Source organism: Hippichthys cyanospilos, chromosome 16 (assembly GCF_059441005.1).
Source record: "Hippichthys cyanospilos isolate Australia breed blue-spotted pipefish chromosome 16, RoL_Hcya_1.0, whole genome shotgun sequence".
In the NCBI taxonomy this organism is placed as follows: Eukaryota; Metazoa; Chordata; class Actinopteri; order Syngnathiformes; family Syngnathidae; genus Hippichthys; species Hippichthys cyanospilos.
The window spans coordinates 3,483,511-3,503,780 of record NC_142384.1 but is presented as its reverse complement, the minus strand read 5'-3'; the positions used below and the strand labels follow the sequence as shown (position 1 = coordinate 3,503,780).

Genomic DNA, 20,270 nt, shown 5'->3' with positions numbered 1-20,270 from the left:
TGGGGGTGTCTTTGTTAAATTTGCTTTCTATAAGGTGTCCGTGAACCCCTGCCCTAGAGTGCCAGATAAACCACCACAGAATTGACTCCAGGGGACATACTCAAACACCTGGCTAAGGAAATTCCCATGTACTGTACACTTCAGGACCCTTATTGGAAAACATACTTTAGTCCACGGGTGTCAAACTCGAAGGCCTGGGGGCCAGATCTGGCCTGACACATCATTTTGTGAGGCCCACAACGTGCTAATTATGACTTAAAGTTTCTGGCTAAAATACCAAATTTGCTCGTTGACCTCAACTTTTAAATGTTTTGTTATCAATAACCCTTTTGAACAGTTTTTAGCAGCCTCTGATTTTAAAATGTGTAAATGTGCAACGTGTAAATGTGCAACGATCATACTTCAAATTGATTTGACTTCATTCAAAACGGCCCTCTGACAAAAACCATAATTGCCCTGTGGCCCATGGGAAAAATTAATGACACCGCCGCTTTAGTGGCACACAATATCTGTACAACTTATTTACAAACTAGGGCAATTATTGTGTTCACAGCATCATATTTTATTCTTGATTAGAAAGAACACTTTTAATACACAGATCATAAAAGTCATTAATCTCTTCATGTTGACTAATTAATGACAATACCGTCACAAACAACTTCAGAAAACCCAAGTTTGTATTAATCATAATCTGACATATGTTATATGCTTGCAAGTGCATGTGTGCTTGGACACTAGTTCAATAAGATATGTTCCATCATAGAAACTGTTGAAAGTACTTCAGCTGTAATGTGGATGCAAAAGGTATATATACCCCTGCTTAAATCCTAGGATGTGATTTAAAAAAAATAAATCATTTCAAAACCTTCCTGCCATTTAGAAGCAATATGGAAAATGACAATGAATAATGTGACACATAGCCTTACAACTCAATTGGGTGGGGTTAAATATATAGAGATAAAATTGCACACAATTTGGCTGTGTTTTGAACAAAAATAAATCCCATTCAACTTGTGCTACATGGCTGCCTGCCACTCAACGTGATCATTCTTAACGTAGCCACAAACTCAGTTTTAAGAGAATGTGCACTTCTGTAAACACAGTATCAATTATCTATTTTTTCTTCAGGGTTGTGTCGACTTTTTTAGAACCATCCATCAAGACGGCATTAGACACAGGTCAGCAGTTTCTATCATTTGTTATTTTACATTTTAATTGTTTTATTGTTATTTTCAGGAGAGCCTCAACCTATGTGCTGTTCCAATGACAAAATCTGTACTTAAGTCAGAAAGCACAAATCATCTCAGTAGTCTATGCAAACGTACAGTAGTGAAGTCATAATTACAGGAAGTATTAGAATTAAATGCAGCTGTCACCCATAAATATTAAATAATTAAATATAAAATGGCTGGGGAAAAAATAAGTAACAATTCCTTTCCTTTACTCCTGTGTTTGTCTTGCACACTTGAATGTGACCCAACTGGTTTGGAAATACAAAAATGTTGTAAGTCCATTTTTATCATTATTTTTAACAGCTTCCCAGGTTCTTGATAGGGAATAGCCATCCGGCCATGGTGAGTTTGCAAGTCAAGATCCACGCTTCTCAGAACTGGACCGGGCTTGGTCAAATGGCACTCTATTTGCAGTCACCTTCCATAGCTCCTGAAATTGCAACATATTAATTGATAGTGGGAATCCATTCAAACGCTTGGAAGAGATATGGATCAAGTCAAGGAGCTTCTTGTTGTGTAATGCAGCAAGGGTGGGAATGTAAATAGGTGTTTTTTTTTTTATAAATGCAATAACAGTAAAATGGTGTGTTCATGAAACTGTGGTATTCTAATAAAAATGGACACGTCATAATGTCCGTGTAAAATGAGGAACAGTCTTGGCCCAGGAAACATAGAGACTGGTTGTCTCCAACAAAAGAAACAAAACACTTCCTCCAATAGAGAAGTAACATGCCACTGTGAACAGAATGCCAGTTGCTGCTATCATAAGAAGATGTCAATCAGGATTGATGGCTCTTTGACTTCCTCCCCCCCATGCACGCACATACAGACACACACATGCATTCCTCAGTGAGACCACGTCCCCTAAAAGTGTATAAGAACTGGTTGTGGAATATGAAATGCCACCACTATTGCGATCTGCTGTGGTCCAAAATCTCGTGTACTTATTCCCATGAATCTTGCCTGGAAGAAATCAATTGTTTCACTTTGTTGTGGTATGTGCAATCCAACAAAAAACAAACACGCTAGGAACTAGTATGACTCGCCAACTTTGTCTTACTTACAGTATCTATCTATTTTCTATACCGCTTGTCAACACTTAGGTCGCAGTTGAACTTGAATCTATCCAAATACTGTCGACGACGAGTAATAAAAACAGAAAAACAATCCTGGAAAATTGTTCTTGTATTGAACTATGCCATTTTGAATACTACGATAGAAGTATGTTATTTATCTGTAACGAAAGAAATGTTTCTTACCAGTTGGTCAATGCGTTCGTACTGAAGAAACTGCGGGAAGGTACAAGGGACCTGCTCTACTGTGTAGCTGCATTGTCCATCCACCTGGTTCTCAAGCTGCGACAGGCAGTGTCTAAAATGATTGTAGGCGTCGCAAGATACATCCATTTGTCTCAGGGTGAAGTTGTACCTTGAGAACGTCAGATTAACATTATTAGCCGCTCAGTTTTTTTAAAGATATTTATTCTCATAGAATAAACTTTATCCATTTGCTAAATCCGCTTATCCCTCACAGGGGTCGCAGTTGTCAGCCAATTGCAGAGCACACAGAGGCCAACAACCATTCACGTGCACAAGCACATCGAGGGACAATTTTGAGCATGTCCAATACACATGTCATGCATGTTTTCGGAGTGTGGGAGGAGGGAAGCCACACAGGCTCGGGGGGAACATGCAAACCCCACTCAGGAAGGCCGGAGCCAGCCGGATTTGTACTCGGGATTGTGCCTGAATGACCAGCATTGAATGAGAATAAATATGCATCAGGACCAGTTCACTTCCGCTTTCAACACAAAATGTGCAACATTTTGCAGAATATTTACCAGGGTTATGATTTAACAAAAAAAAAAAAGAAAAAAAAAGGGGAATTTCTTCAATGTGCTAACCTCACCTTTTTTCAATGGATATGAAGACAGTACACACATTAGAAAAGTTATTGCACAGTCGGTACAGTGTTCGGAAGAAGCCATCTGTCAGCTCATCATCATAGCAAACTGGAGACAAAAACAAACAAACACATATACGCAAAATAAGTATTTTGTTCAGGATTGGCCGCAGGTATTATTTCAAACTGAAATATATGTTGACAAATATTAACATATATGCAAAATAAGTATTTTCTTCTTTCATCAGGATTGGCCGCAGGTATCATTCAAAACTGAAATCTATGGTGACAAATATTAACAGTGCAATATTGGAACAGAAGAATCTAGATTCCATTAGGGCACTGTATACAGTACAATTTACAAAATTAACAGTAATCGCGAGTAGCTCTGATACCTTGCACATGTCATCGGCAACTTGTCCATTTACAGCACATAAACAAAACAAGAGAATGTTGAAAAAGACTTTGTTTTTACGTTTAGTTTGTTTTTCCTCCCTAAATATTAGACACAGGATGAGTGGTCATTCGGAGCTCTGTCACACATTAAGCAGCTTTATAGAGTGGATATGAATGCCGGGTGTAATATTTATCGTGATGGCAAAGCAAGTGCAAACATTTCAACATTGTTAATTGCAGACAAGTCGATTAGAATAACAGGAAGTGGCATGATTATAGTTTCACTAAGCATTTAAAGACAGTTACATGAAAGAAAAAAAAAAAGAAATTATCTGTCACATTTAGTGTACAGTATTAAGGATAACGTTTCACTATCAGCATAAATCAAACAAACAGTACATTACTTTTAATATCTACTTCCTTACGAGATCAGTTAAATGTAAAACGGACAAATTTACGAGCAAGTCAACATCAGTTCAGCTCAAACTGCATGACCAAAGGATACAAAAAAAGACAATAAATGCATAATTTCTTTGTTAATTATCATTGATAGTAATATTAAAAAGATATAATGTATAATCATTCAATACAACATTCTACCTATTTCATCAATGACTATCTATGTTTTAAATTATTAGATGGCAGAGGAGGAATAAAAACTGACTGCAAAATTGTGGACGATCAAAAAAAAACAGAACAAAAAAACCCCCCAAAAAACAAAAACAAAACAAGCAGTAACTTTCAACAAATCGTTTGACCTACCATCAGCTGCAATAATGAAGCTGGTATTGTCATGTAGATCAGCTACTTCTTCATCTGTCCAGCTAAGTTCCACCTTTGGATCTACAGGTCAGACAAATGGACAAAAAAATGATTAAAAATGACTGTGGAACATTTGCAACAGGAAATACTGGAACATAGCTTTTTAAGATCACTAATTCATTAATGAATTAGCTAACTCTAACCCTTTTTTTTTAAATTACTGGTAATTGCACTCGTAAAAATTATCATAAGGATAGACCTATCCAAGGTGGCATTTGTCTTTGAGCAGTAAGGGGCTGCCAATTCAAGAAGTACTCCATAGCACAATAATCACCACATGCATCTCATGTAAAAGTATAGCCCCAGTGTCCCAATATCAAGTATGCATATTACCTGATTGAGGACAAATTATGGCTATCTTATGTCACTGTAATATTTCTGTGAGAGTTATCAATAATGAGAGACTGGAGAAAAGGCAAGACTGAGTCAAAAACAATCTTTTGCAAAAAATGCGAGAGAGCACCAAGGTTTTCCAGTGATCTTGGGCTCTCCTCTTTGTTTTATTACAAAGAATACAAAGAAGGTGTTTACAAGTTTCACCATACCACGTAACGAATTGTTAATGTGTGTGTGTGTGTGAGTGCATGTGTGTAATTACATTATCTACGTTATTAATTTCACTTTTTTCACTATTTATTACAATTTTAACAAGTAGAATTGGTTAAACCATTAAAAGTCATACTTCATGACAATATCTACTCTGTGTATTTAAATGTAAAGTGAACTCAAACATTTATTTCCATATACACTAAATGTTTGACGATGATTAATGAGATGTGCAAAGGCTTTCTAATTTTGCCATAGTGAAACATTTTTTGGACATTTCAACTGTTTATGGAGGGGGGCAGGAGCAGGAGCTTTTGAAGCCTCATTTTATACAATTGTAAAAAAAAAAAAACAATTTTAAATGGACTTTAAATGCTTTCTTAATCATCTGAAAATCCATATATTTAATACATGATATCACCTGTACAAAGGTCAGATCGGAGCCAATCCATATGTCTCACTCTCACGTCACCACCTGATGGGCAGATTGAACAGAAAAGTTAAAATTTATGTTGTTTTTTTTTGAGATGGCATGTTTGAACAAGTTAGACTAAAATACATTTCTAGAAAGCTGTTGTTGTTGAAGAGTTTAAAATGTAAGACGGCATAGATGACATTTTAGACATTTTATGTTGAAATTGATTTTTATGGGGATGGGACGAGACAAATCCCATGAGACAAGATGTCTTATTTAGTTCAAGAGGACGAGTAGGGATTTTGGTCAAATTATCAATATAAAATTAGCCCCTATCTAAATGTTCCTGCTTTCAAAGTTTTCTTTTTATTGAGAACACTAAGAAAATTAACAAGGTAGCGTGAAAATGTAAACATAAATAGAAGCGTCACTTTTGTTACAGGCTCATTTTTCAGCAGCAGCTCAGTTATACAATGCATATATCAAAAAAACACCACACAGGTGATTTGAATGTAATAAATGCATCTTTCATTTCCTGTAGGGCTACTTCTATTGAATATTTTCCTGTTTGGGTAAATATAAAAAAAAAAGTTTTTTTTTTCAGTTGGGTGGAATACAAATATGAAGACAGAAGAACAAAATAAAGCATTTCTACCTCGTAAGGAATGAATACTCAAATATCGAATTAATCACTAATTATTATTGGAAATCAACAAGTTCCTTGGACTTTCAACCTATCAGTATGTATTTTTAGATTTTAGATCTCCATCAAGCAAATTTATGTTTTTTTTCTCAACGAGAAAAATGTGCATTGTGCAACCAATAGCGTACAACTACTTTTACTTTAGAAAACAATCAACAGTTTTGCCGTGACTGCTATTAGAAAACAGCTTTTTTCATTGATAAATTGACAAAATGAGCAACAGATTATTCGATTATAAAAATAATCCTTCGCTGTAGCTCCGGTACAATTTCTCTGCACACCAAATTATGCTGGGATCTTTCAGCGCTTATAGCAGATGACTTACGGCGGCGGATGTATAGAAAAAAGTTTAATCTTAACTTGAAGTCACAAAGGAAAACGAATAGCTCAATATTGTGTATGATTGGTGGCTGCAATGTCAGATGCAAGTTAATTTAAGTCTTAAAGCGAATAATGAATGTGTTACAAGATATGTTCTCACCTTGTGCATACTCAAGAGAAACAGGACATGTAATCCCCCCCAAGTGTACCGTATTTTCCGCACAATAAGGCACACCTAAAAGCCTTAATTTTTTTTAAAAAGCTGATGGTGCGCCTTATAATCACATGCGCCTTATATATAGATGAATATTGAGCTTGGTATTCGTAGATGGGGAATGAACTGATAAAGTAAGCTTTACCTGTTTTTTTTGTGTGTTTACAGTTGAACAAGGTTGGTCATATTTATGAGTTATTATGCTACTTAGAGTTTAGAGTTATTATTGTTATTACTTTGAGTATTACTATATTGTGATTGAAAAAGTTTTAAAATATGTCATTAATTGAGGGTGCGCCTTATATATGGAAAAGGTTTTAAAATATGTCATTAATTGGGGGTGCGCCTTGTAATCTGGTGTGCCTTATAGTGCGAAAAAAAAGGTAATTATTTTGTCAGAAGGATTGAATCATGAGCTTCCATAGCCCCGCAAAGTTAATTTGACAAATTCCACAAGAGTCACTGCATGGAATCAAGCTATGGGAATAGTGTTTTATTTAAGTTTAAACAACCTTAGGTAATTTGTTTGTTTTTCCCTATTACTCACCTGCAAGCTCAATCATGTGCTTATTCAATGTTACATTTCTCTGACACATGCTTAAAAGGTCCTCCCCGACATCTGAAACACACAATTTGAGTGTTATACCAATTCCAAACACTACAATAACATCTTCAACTTGAAAAAAGTTTTGTATGTCAATAGGGTTAGTGTACTCTCAAATACAATGAAAAAATTAATTAGTAGAGAAATAGTATAGGCATGACTTGAAGGTCCAATACCTGTGCAGTACACTCGTTTGGCTAAAGTGGCCATGATGATGCTGGTCAAACCGGCACCAGCTCCTAACTCCACCACAGTTGCCCCTCTAAACATGATTGGCTTTGAGAGGATGAAGTCGCCTAAGAATAATGCTCCTCTCCAAACCTTCCGGGAGGAAAAAAACAACAACATTTTGACATATAATAAAATATTTCACAGTAACTCATTTAGACCAGCCATTGTTAGACAGTAATACTTGAAAATAAAATATAAATAATAATGATAATTATCTCGGATAGAACTTTTAAAAATATAAAAAATATATTATGTAGAAAAAATCTCAATTTAAATTTAAGTTTAAAAAAAAATGATTAAATACAATTCTAGAATTTGGTCAGTCATTATTATGTGGGAATATGTTATTTGGTCATCTGTCTTTGTAATTGTTTTACACCACAAAAATATTCGAAAGAAATAGTCCGACAAACACAAACACCACAGCTAACAAGAACAGCATACATTTTGTGAAACTCTTGACTCCTGTTTATGCTTGCATTTGTATGCTAAATTATTATATTTCTAGCAGTCGATTCAATAAAAAGAAAACTGGAAAATTTATATTGGCCATTATTTTCTATTACAAATGTTGTCAATAACTCTTTTCTTGATCTCGTGAGGTATCTCATCTTGTGAGATTTGTGTATCGTCCCATCCCAAGTAGCTGCATTCGCAGCTGGATGCTTTGCATTTATGTAGGAGGCTAAACTGCTTCTAAGGTAAGCAAGGTCCTTTCCACAAAGAAATCATATATTTCTACCGTTATCAAAAGTGAAATTAATAATGGGATTAATGCAATTTCAAAAAAATGCGTTAATTGTAATCTGTAATTGATTGATTACAACTCATCTGTTTAGATCACACTTAGTCATAATGTATATAAATCTTTATTTTTGCCTGTTAACCACTTCATATACTTACAAAGACACGCAATGTATCCTAAAAACTCAATGACTTGTAAAACAGTTATCACAATCTATGAAATTTAGGAGTCACAGTAATTTCACTAACCTGCTTGCCAACATCCTCCAGGGGCGTTGCCATAGTATGCTCTGAGAAAAACAAAAAACAAAACCCCCTCAAAAACCACACGAATAAGCACCTTTTATTGTACCCGCATAAAAGGGTTAACATCCTTATATCATCAAAATTGAAATAAAAGTAGCCTGCACAATCTGTTTTAATATGGACCTCACAATGAACAAATAGTTATTATATATTTCAAGCAAACTACGATATTTATCAAATTGGTTAATTTAAAAGTTAATCTAGGATGCTAATGCCTCAGAGATTTCTAAATATTTTAGTATTCTTATTATTAGTCGTAGTAGTAGTAGTATCACTGTTGATATTAAAATATTGATAATGGTAATTATTACCACCATTAGCAATAGTAGTAGTAGTATTGGTATAATAATTATTATTAGAAGTAGAATGGATTTCCAGCACAGAATTAGTGGACCAAGAGCCCTTCAAACAAGTAAACTTAAAATAATACAATGTAACTTTTCAGTTTCTCCATACTATTATGTTGTTTTATTTTAAATTCTTACAAAACAACACTCATATTTTCAAATGGCAATTGCATCAAGATTCTAAATGTTGGTCAAATAGCAACAGCAACAACAGATAGAAGCCATAGAACAATAAAATCCGTTGGGACTTACCAATCCGTATAATGTCATTAAAGCACTCATCGGCATCATTATCATCTACATTTTCTTCATTTTGTAGTCCAGGATTATGTGACTGTTTGAGAATGACGGGGCATACCGCTTCCCTGCAGTTCTCCCCTGTTGGATTATTTCGAGGTCTGGGGAGAGGTAAAACATTTGCAATGCATCTCCAGAAGACACCTTTGCTGTTCTGTAAGTATCCAAGACTGTGTCACATTTTATTTATCTTGATGAAGCACACAAACTAACATAAGAGTTGAACTCCCTACCTATGTGTGACGTCAAGATCTCCATCCTCATCCAAAGCCAGTTCTACGTTTCTTTCACTATCCTCCTCTTCATTCTTATCTCGCGGAGTATGTGTCTCACTGTCACAGTTTCCACTTGTGGCCTCATTCCTCTCCTGCTTTCCAGGATTGGACAAAAACTTGAATTTGGAGATGAAAACTGGATGAACAAATTATAAAATACCATACATTAATGCAGACATTACTGTGTATATGTCTAGTGAAAGAATAATGTGCAGTTTTGCAAACATGCAATTCACCAAATGAAGAAAAAAGTAAAAAAAAAATAAATAAATAAATACTATTGTCAAGATTCACGATGCACTTTTATTATCATTACACATGCACAAGTACAGGGCGCCAAAATTGACTCGCTAGAAACATCCAAGAAACATAGACATTGATTATCAAGGTTCCGAGATCTTCGGTGAGAAAAAAGAAAACACGAGGGTGAAAGAGAGAAAAAAACAAGTCTTCAGCCATGCCGAACGAGGGCATAATCCTGGAAAAAAGTCCTTGAACATGTACGACAATCCTACATATTTATCCACAATAAATCTAACAGCAAATAGATTTATTGTGGATTGGTTGGGGGGAGTGTGTGTGTGTGTGTGTGTGTAGGGGGTTATGGTGGGGTCCAGTACTTCCCCATCAGGTCACATCAGATTTCAGGACCCATGGAGGTATATGTAATTAGGAGTAGACATTAAAAAAAGTCAACCTAGTTGGCATAGTACACTTTAAATATAGGTCAACTAAAAATGTCTGCCTTAAATCTGCTGAAACCATGTTTGCATTCAAAACTCATAATTTGACAAGTCAAGCCAAATGTTCCATTTCTTGTGTTGGAGCACCCCCTAGTGGCTGAATGTTATTTGTGTGCTTAAAAACTCATTTAGCGGTTGGCAGGGCTTCAAAATCGATGCAAATTCAAATATAAATGGTGTTTGCCAACCAGTAAGCATAGAGGTTTATTTTATAATAAATAATGAGTTAGCCTATCCACTTACATTAACACATGATGAATAACCCTCATATCCACTCCAACTTACATTTAACCTTAGTTTTTTTGTTTTTGTTATTTTTTGCTGTTTCCCGTCTAAAATCTGTAAAAACTAAAATCGTGTCCCCAAATTGCAGTTTTTGTGAGGGTCTAATGGTTTTTATTTTCACGTAACTGAAAAGCACAACTTACAGCAGTAATTTGCTTACAAGGGTGCTCTGGCATGCCCATGAGTGCCACAGGAAATAAGCAAATTTTACATAATTTGTAGAACAATATATATATATTGATGATGAATGCATCTTTAACCATTGACAAAAATAAAAAAATAAATATTAACCACCCATATTTCCTCCATGTTTTGTTCATTTGAAAAGGCTGGTACAGCTAAAAGCACGTTTGCACAAATATTAAAAATGACAACAAAAATAGCTCATAATAGTTTAAGAGCCCATTTCCATAATCTCCTTGACAATAGCCAAACTAAATTCAGTTCTCACATGTATCTGTCATTGTAAGTGCCAAAAAAATGGCTTTTAAGTATTACACATTTTCTTCTGTTAGTCACATGATTTATATTTAGTGGTGAAAAACTTTAAAAGGAACAGAAACGAGGTGGTCTAAGAATTTCTTTCCATTGACTTTATCTCCAGTATGCCAGAAGGGTATAGTGACAGGAAGAATAACTAAGCCCTTCAATTAAATTGCCAGTCATGGTTCAGCAAATAAAATAAGCTGTGTTCAGTTTAACATGCTCAGACCTTACATTAGATGAACTGAAAGCCAACAATCATATTTTAAGATTCATACTTTTGATTTTTTTTTTTTTGTTCTGAAGTGTTCTGTAATATTTTTTTTAATGCATGCGTTGAATTCCTGTTCAACAAAATGTTTTGACCCAGGTTAGCAATTTTTATTACAATCAAAAGTGGTATTGACTTTTATACGTTTTCCTAACTGTTTTTCCCTTTGAATTTTTGCTTGTACGTTTAGAGGTCATGATTAACCTTACTTCATTTAATGAAACTATGATGCTGTTATATATTTAAAGGACATTGATTTACTTGCTCGGTTTAGGGCTGATGTAGAACTGTGCAGGAGTTGCTGGGGCTGTAACCAAAAATATCTTAAATCCACTTAATATTTTACCATGCCACAGTGTTAGATTTTAGGTATGTTTATAGAAAGCACACCAACAAGATTAACTAACAATACTTGAATTAGGTTACGTACGTAGGTTACCCCATTGCATAGCATTCAAAACTTAAGTATGGGGCATAGTCGAAGGCTTTTTTTTTTTCTCTTCCATGCCCCCCCCCAACTTAACCTTATCTCTGCTAAGATCTCAAAGGTAGAGCATCATGATGGGCCATCCGTCTCGTCCTGTCAGTCAAATGTATTGTATGTTTATTGGAGGGTTCGAGTTTGTTAAATCCAAATTTTATACCTTGAACTTGTGCAGCTGTAATGATTTAAAAAAAAAAAAAGCTATTACTCTACACATACCAGGCTGTCCAACGTTGTTGAGACGTGTCATTAGGTGGCGGGCATTGGACATGAGCATGTGAACATCCGACAGCACACAATCATGTTGAAAGACGATTTGGTTCATGGCTTTGCAATCATGGTCTCAGAACAGTAGAATCTCAGTGTCAACTGCTTACAAATAAGAGATGTGATGGTTACACAGATTGTGAGATACAACAATATTTATATTTCCAGATCTGTATTTCCATTTTTAACAAGAATTGCAGATAAATGGTTTTACATACAAGTTAAGACTTTCGACTAAAATAAACAAGGAAATAATTTATCTTCATAAAAATATGTATGGTATGTGCAAAACACAAGATCCTGCAGACGTCGTGAGACCAAGAGCTCTATTTTTAGCCATGCATTCTAAAAGCACGTTCATCCAGTTAACCAAAAGCTCATTTTACTTGACTAGTTTGCTGGTTAAGTTCCATGCCTTAACAGCTGGGTAGGCATTATTTTTAAGCCATGTTTTCATTGTTAATTAGTTAGACACAAATGATGATGAAAATAACTACACGTGTAGGCTGTAAATGTGTTTGGTTTTAACATTTTGCTTACGCAAATGTAGTGTTCTCTTAATAGGCTCACACTTTGTATCACCGGGGCCCAAGTTTTATTATAAAATATAAAAGCTACAAAATATCCAATTTTTATAATTGCAGATTTTTGACGAATTTGAGCAGTAGTTGAGAAGTTACGACATTTGGTATATTTGCTTTAGTGACTATTGAATTCCTTTATTATGATAGTATGTTGTTGGAGGCAACGACACGTTTTATTTTTTTTTAACCAAGAATAAAAAGACGCAATTAATTACACTCTCGTTGAAATTTACGTTCATTGTCTCAAATTCCATATTCGAGGGGATACGCGGTAAGGACCAACAATTAACCAGGTCTGAGAATTCTTAACGTCCGTAAAAACACAAATAATTTTAAGTCTTTTGAAGAAATGTAGAAGGAACGTTGCACAACATTTTGATTTTTGATACCGTGATAAAAAAAAAAAAATCTGACCCTTGAGACTTGCACACTTATCTGCACTTAGAAGCGACAACTTCGCGCCTCAATTAAAATATTATCGTGTCATTAAAAGCGTGCATACAGAAATTCTTTTCTAAATACATTTTATCATATCATAAAAACGCATGATTCAACTTTAGAAACGTGAACATTACTGACCTCGGCTGTAAGACAAGCAGACACAAGACGCCGTTTTCCAGCAGCGTTCATGCCAGTCCGCCACATAATTTGTCCGAAATGAACAAAACACAGTTCCGCTTTGCACAGAGACAGGGGGCATGACAAGCAACAGCAAAGCCGTAAAACAAACAAAAATGTCTTGAATATGTAATTACTGAGACAAAATGAATAAATTAATAAATAAGTAATTAAATCAAACTCATAAAAAAGAAAAGACGTGAGCAGTACTTGGGAAGTTGTGACATATATTATTTAGTGCAGTTCAGCTCTTGAAAAACGACAATAAAATTTGTGAAAGTAAATGATGGGGGATACAGACTGGCTGGCCCAGGAATAGCCAAATATGGTGTATTCTTCTTAGTTATTGAAATGCATTGGGGAAAATATAAAATTTAAACACTAAAAGTAATTTTAAAAAATGCTAATGAATATAGCAAACGTCCATCTATCCATTTTCTTTAGCCGCTTAGCTTAGGTCGCTGGCTTGCTGGTGCCCATCCCAGCCGTCTTCTGGTAGTGGGTGGGGGACACCCTGAACTGGATGCCAGCCAATCACAGGGCACACAGAGGAAAAACAACCATTCACGCACCCAATCACACCTAAGGACAATTTAGTATATCGAATAAACCTGCCATGCATGTTTTTGGAGTGTGGGAGGAAGCCGGAGTGCCTGGAGAGAACCTATGCAAACCAACATTCAAACTCCACACAGGAAGGCTGGAGCCAGCTGGATTTGAGGATGGGTCCCTGAACTCTGAGGCGGATGCGCTAACACTGACACTGCTCCACCGAGCTGCTGACCAATTATGCATAAAATGCATAATATCCAGAGGTCCAGCACAGTCTGTCACAGACGGTCACCTGTTTTGCTGATGGACCTAGAGACGTTCATGCTCAAAGTATCAGCAGAATAAGAATGTTGGGAAAACGTGGGTTTTATCTGTTGTTGCAATCGTCAGAGTAGACATTCTGTCAGATTTACGTCAGACCAATTTCTCTCCTGTAGCTGACAGCTGACAGACTGTTCTGCCTGTTTGCTGTGTTGCTTGTTTCCATTGATTAGAAACTGGAATAGCTTTGTGTTGCTACAAAGAAGCAGAGACATGTCCAGTTAAGTGAACGAACTGCTTCAGTTCTATTTATCAGTCAAATTTCACAGCATCAACACAGGCAGCATTATTAGAGATGTCATTGTTTGTGACTCTCTGAGTTATGGTTTCATGAACTGAAATGCATACTGTACACAATCTTGCTCAGCGGGATTATTGTACAGTCCTTAAGTAAAACAAGTTAGGAATTAAGTGTTAGGAGATTTTTTTGGTGTTTTGCTTTTTGAATATGATTTACATAAAGAAATTGCTTGTGGATAGTAAAACGTTCTGGCATGACTCTGTTGGCAAAGATGTGATTTCAAATGGGCACATCGCAAAGCTCACTCGGATTTTCTCTTAGCCAGGAAATGCAAGATCGTTTTTATGTGTCCTAGTAAAAGGCATTATTTAGTCAATTCAAGTTCAGAAACCTTGTTTTTTTATTCTAGTGTATATGACAAAGACATTTAGACTAATGTGACAGTTTTAATGGAACAGTCATCTACAAGGGTCGTTCAAGCAGTTAATATTGGATGATTGGATGAATGGACCTGTAGAGGTTAAATTTCATGTAAAGCATGATAATAACTCCCAGTAGACATAACTGCCCATTGCAGTCTAGTCTTGACCGCACACACACATATGCACCCTTTACTGTATGGAGGGCTAGTTAATTTAGACTTTTAGGCTTATGTACTTAATTTAAACGGTAGACGTTCCTACTGCATATTTTTACTTCATTAAAGGCCAATATTGTAACATTATGCCTTTCACTAGAAACTGCATTGCTGTGGAAATTTGTGTTGTACAAGGAAAACGTGGGCCAATCATAAAGACTTCACACTATGCTTTGGAAAGTGTCAAATATTTAATAGTAAATCAACAGTGTTAACATGTGTATTATTACTACTCGTGAATACATAAACAACCAAATGGAAAGTGTTTAAATGCTGAGTATAAACACAAGAGGAAGGAGTTTGGTACACAAGGTTTCAGATACAGGGCTGATGAGAAAACGTGAAATTGGGAGGGTTAATGGGATAATGAAGCAACAAAGGATTTCATGGTTCCAATGCACTTGATCCTTGTCTTTGTCCATGATGAAATCAAATACTAATTATTTGCATGAAGTCTCATTCTAACTAGTAATGAAGCGAATCAGGTGACTCAAAATAATCTCCAATAAGAATATATTTTAACCTTGATGTACTGTATCCCTGGAAAGTCAGCAAAGCAATTCTCACCATCTCAACATTAATGGTATTGTTTAACATTTTAGAAAGTTTACTAATTTATTGCAGGAATATTTTGAGATCTCAAATTGCAAACTACAAACTGATTTTCCGGTACTCGAAATGACAAACTGAATTTGAAATAACTGAGCTAATTTTTCCTGATTATGTTCAGATATTCATGCACCAAGTTTCACACATTTTAAAAGAGCATGCCATCAACCCATGTGTCACAAAGCAAAATGCCCCTAAATAATCTTAGCAAAAACATTCAAACGAAAGACTGAGAACTACAGTTGTAGTATTTTTTTTTCATTTCAAGCTGTTCAGCTTGTTTAATATATTTTATATTCTTTGCTATAGGTTATACCCCCGAAGAATTTCTCTAAAAAAAATAATTTAGTCTTAAAACATGTTTCAATTATTTGAAAATGTAGAACAAGCAAAGGACAAGCATGACATTTAACTCAAATATAACTATTTGCATACCGTAGATGTTGGGAACTAATTATTGGTCAGATTGAATTAAAACTCTTAAATACTTCAACATGCTGGATGTAACTCTTTTTTTTTTTTTTTTTCAAACACATGATGTGATGATGTTAAGGCACACATGGATGACCCAATAGTTTGGAAATGTGTGTATCATCTTAGGTTAGCATCAAACAGCAGAGTTCAGCGGACAATTACGTAAAAGCAGACATAGCTTTCCTTGGATCAAATCATTAACACCTAAACAAAAATAACAGTGTTGAACAACAAGACAGAACCAGAATGACAAAGAATAGTGAAATACATACAGTTTGCAGTTCAACAGAATTATAGCTCTGATTTTATTTCTAACTCATCATGGTAGGCCAATAACAGCAGTGAGATGCAGTGATCATTAGTAAAGTGAGCTGATAAAAGATCACATGAATGTAGCCATCATACTGTTATTTCAAAATTAAATTTACTTAAAACAGTAACGTGTCATAGTTCTGACCAAAAAGCAGACCAGAAAGCCCACACAGGCACGGGGCCAATGCAAACTCCATACAAAAAGGCCAGAGGCAGAACTGAACCCACAACCTTTGAACTGTGAGGGGTATGTGGTAATCAGGGAATTAATGAAATCCTCAATTATTGTTGGAATGCATCATTAGCTATACAGTGGACCTCTGGGTTACGGCGTCCCTGGCTTATGTTTTATTCATGTTACGATGTGGAATACAGAGTTTTTTCTTCCCTTCTTTAAAGCATTTATCCCGCTTTACGATTAACATCAACAACGATGGGGCTGGTTGTGTTTGTTGTTTTGCCTCCCTCTTGAGGTGTTTTTAGGTAATTGCTCTTATTTTCTGTTGGTGTCAAACTGCCTCCACTGCAACGCGTCATTACAATGCTGGTCTGATATTGGTTGACGTCTCGACTTCCTAAGATACTGGCCTACTATTGGTCAGTGTGATGGGGTCACGAAAATGCTGGTCCGCTATTGGTCGGCGAATGGGGTCACCAATGGCTGCCTAAAGACTTGATCTCGTGTGAGAGTGCTTTCAATATCGTATTTTTTATGCATTTTAGTTCTTAATTGAGACTTGAATTGGTTATCCATGAATCCCAAGATTGCTAGTGATGTTAAAGAGAGAAGTAAGAAGATGATGTATATGGAAACAAGGTTGGAGATAATCCAGAAATACGGAGAAAGCTAAGATAGCCTAGCCTAGGCTACCCTTACTAGGGAATATGGCCATAACAAGCGTCACTCAAAGGTAAATAAATCCTTTATACATTTTTTATTTATGATGTTATTTAATTGTATGCATGCATATTATGTATAAGTAGCACTTACTATACTATTTTGATACCAATTTTTAATATGTATATACAAATTTTATGCTTTTACTTGGGGTTTTACATGCATTAGCTAATTAACATACAGTAGGTTTGGATTGCCCGCCCGTTAGGATCCCATCCGCAGAATGGATTAATCTCGTAAACCGGGGGCCCACTGTAAGATAATCAGTCTCATCACTACACTTTAGGGACACCATAGTGTGCACTACAGGTGTCAAACTCCAGTCCTGGAAGGCAGGTATCCTGAATGTTTTCTGGTTTTCTCTCCTCAACACACCTGATTCAAATAATTAGGATCATTTTTAAGCTAGTGCAGAGCTTGCTAATAAACTAATTATTCAAATCAGGTGTGTGGAGGATGAAAACTGGAAAACATGCAGGAAACTGGCCCTCTAGGACTGGGGTTTGACACCTGTGGTGTAGAGTATGTAACATGCAGCACGGCCTCTGATTTGTCTCATGGCATACAAGGAAGGCAAAAAAACAAAACAAAAAACTAAACAAACTAAACAAAACAAACAAACAAAAAAACACCAGCAACACTATAGGCAGCCTATGTGACACATATCCAATTTAAGGTTCTTATATGCTTTAACACATTTTAACTCTAAATCTGCTCCAAATTGCCCCACACAACTCAGTGAAAGGCTTTTTTTATCACACAAATGTATCAAACACTAGTCAAGTAGTCAAGCAGACCTGATGCTGAGAAGCTAACTAAAGTATGCTCAATTTAAGCAATTTAAATTTTGAGAGAATGAGTTAGAGTGTGTGTGTGTGTGTGTGTGTGTGTGTGTGTGTGTGTGGGGGGGGGGGGGGGGGGGCAAAGACATTGGACAAATTTGCCATTACAAAATGCTTAATTGGAATATATTTCATGTATTGGTCTTTTTAAAAGACAGAATGTAACCCGCCTCAAGAATCACAGCACAAATGTGACCAACAGACACAGTAGAATTTAAACAGTATTTGTGAGAATCAAATTCCTTATCATTATTAAAATGTAAGCTGTTTGGCTTTATTTCCCAACCTTAGTCTTTTTCAGACAAAACCGTTGAACATTTTAAGGTGAACTTCAAGGATATTGAAAAGGTGCAGAGGCTCTAATACTTATACCCAAAATGCTACTTCCCATGGACCACATGAAGGTTTACATGAACTGTAAGCAAAATGAGAGGGTAGCTGAGGTACTCAGCAGACATTTATGCATGTTGTTCTGCAAATCCCATCACCTATTTCATTTAGTTTATTTCTCATTTCAGTCAATTATATGTCTTTCAGCAAATCCCATCACCTATTTTATTTCTCTAGATAGTTATGTATAGCATTATTTGAGGTCCAAATTAGAATACAATGCTTGTCTTGTCTATATACAAGTATATTTCAACATGTTGGACAGCTTGACTCATACAAGGCCGGTTATAAACAGGATCCACAGTAGGAATTAGAAGTATTTGCAGTTAATTTTCTGCATTTAAGGCTTGGGATGGTAATTAACATATGATGTTCTGACCTTCAAAGATGGAAAATTCAGGTCCAGAAAATAAAAACCTTGCCACAGTTTGGGTTTGGCCACAGGTGCTTCTCTCAGTTCGGATAGACTTGTTTTACTATCTTTGTATTGCTCTCGAAACCGCCCTGATTTTGCCTGTATACCCAACCATAAGACTGGAAAATATAAAATGTCCCATTAAAAAAATATTTGCATTTTTTGTCTCCCATCAAATTGTTCATTTAACAATGCAATGGTTGCTCACTGTGGTGATCAACATTAACAACCGAGAAAATCAGATATCCTGCTGTCTTGTCCCGGCTCTCATTTTGAATAAAGGGATAGAATATTCCCAGGAGCTTGACTGAGGCTGACAAAGGCATCAGAGGTGGCTATCTGATTCACATTTGTCAGGAGTTCCATTTTCCAGGGGCCAAGAAGAAAGTCCTTGTTCGATGAAATTGATGTTGCTCTCGTTCAGCCGTCGTACACGGTATGTTTCATAGTGTATGTTGTGTGTCACGTCTTTCAGGTCCTGCAAGTGAGACCTTCAAAGGAAGAGCAAAATAAGAGAATCACTGAATATTGCTTTACATCCTCAAATATTTCTTTCTCAAATAATCTTTTTCCACTCCAAACACACAATTTCTTTCGCAACACACAACAAAATAGATTATTTGACACATATGCTAACGCAAAGGTAGGGAACTCAGCAGTGGTTCTTCAAAGCTCATTTCACACTGCAGGAACTCTTCCGCTGTACCCTGGTAGCTTGAGTTCCCCTTTCCCTTCATAACCAAAAAACATCCCGAGTACGGAAGGTTCCGCTAAGCCTCAACCCTGAACCCTCTGAGCGCCTAGTCGGGACTAGGGTCGAGCCTCCGTACCACGGTAGCTCAATGAGAGTGTGCTGTGCTAACTTGTGGTAGCTAACGCTGATTGGTTGGTTGAACTTGGGGGTGTATTGTTTCGGTATCAACAGCCGCCATTACGCTTTGTTTACACAGTGGCATATTTGGAAATAGTGGAAGGAGAGAAAATTGATAGGTACATGGGTGCTCTGGAACAGACTCTGGTGTGCATTGATGGAGAAGTGGACATCCAACTCCAATTTGCTTAAGCTATGAGAAAAGGCGAGTCGATGACCGGAATGCCCACCATTAGCTAGTGCGTTTGTTATGCGGAGCTATAAAAAAAATAAATATATAAAACAACACTTGAACAGGACACCAACTGAAGGGGAATTACTTCCAGGCAGTCTGGATCTGAAATCCGCTCGATTTGGTGCTCAGTCCGTGTATTCTTTTTATAGTTTTTTTTTTTTTATTGTAAACAACATGCCGAGAGACGCTGAAATGCCAGCCAGAAGGCAGGCATCAACAACTTGGCCCCCCTTCTATTTCTCGTTGTTGAAGCAAAGTGGCGTTGGATCACGGAAAACCCTGATTGCACTGCCTTGAAAGCTCTGCATCTCAAAGCACATGCGAAGGGGACACGGAAATCATTCCCGCCAGCGCCAAGCCTTAGCCGAGCATCTTCGTGTCCT

General features: G+C 36.4%; 2 protein-coding genes across 5 annotated transcripts in view; both read right to left on the bottom strand.

Moving 5' to 3' along the window:
* Nucleotides 1-13,139, bottom strand: mettl22 (methyltransferase 22, Kin17 lysine). Its single transcript, XM_088437124.1, has 12 exons — nt 13,052-13,139; nt 11,841-11,990; nt 9,314-9,491; nt 9,036-9,181; nt 8,380-8,420; nt 7,332-7,476; nt 7,099-7,170; nt 5,320-5,373; nt 4,293-4,373; nt 3,141-3,243; nt 2,492-2,660; nt 1-1,662 (listed from the first exon to the last, which is right to left on the bottom strand). The coding sequence occupies exons 2-12, from the start codon at nt 11,944-11,946 to the stop codon at nt 1,588-1,590; spliced, it is 1,170 nt and encodes a 389-aa protein (XP_088293250.1). The 5' UTR covers nt 11,947-11,990; nt 13,052-13,139; the 3' UTR covers nt 1-1,587.
* A 1,874-nt stretch (nt 13,140-15,013) lies between these two features.
* Nucleotides 15,014-20,270, bottom strand: part of septin12 (septin 12) — a 79,028-nt gene continuing 73,771 nt past the window's right edge. For all 4 annotated transcript variants that reach the window (XM_088437169.1, XM_088437172.1, XM_088437170.1 and 1 more), the window contains one exon: nt 15,014-19,272. In XM_088437169.1, the coding sequence (XP_088293295.1) occupies nt 19,107-19,272 (166 nt within the window). In that variant the 3' untranslated portion in view covers nt 15,014-19,106. The remainder of the gene's footprint in view (nt 19,273-20,270) is intronic.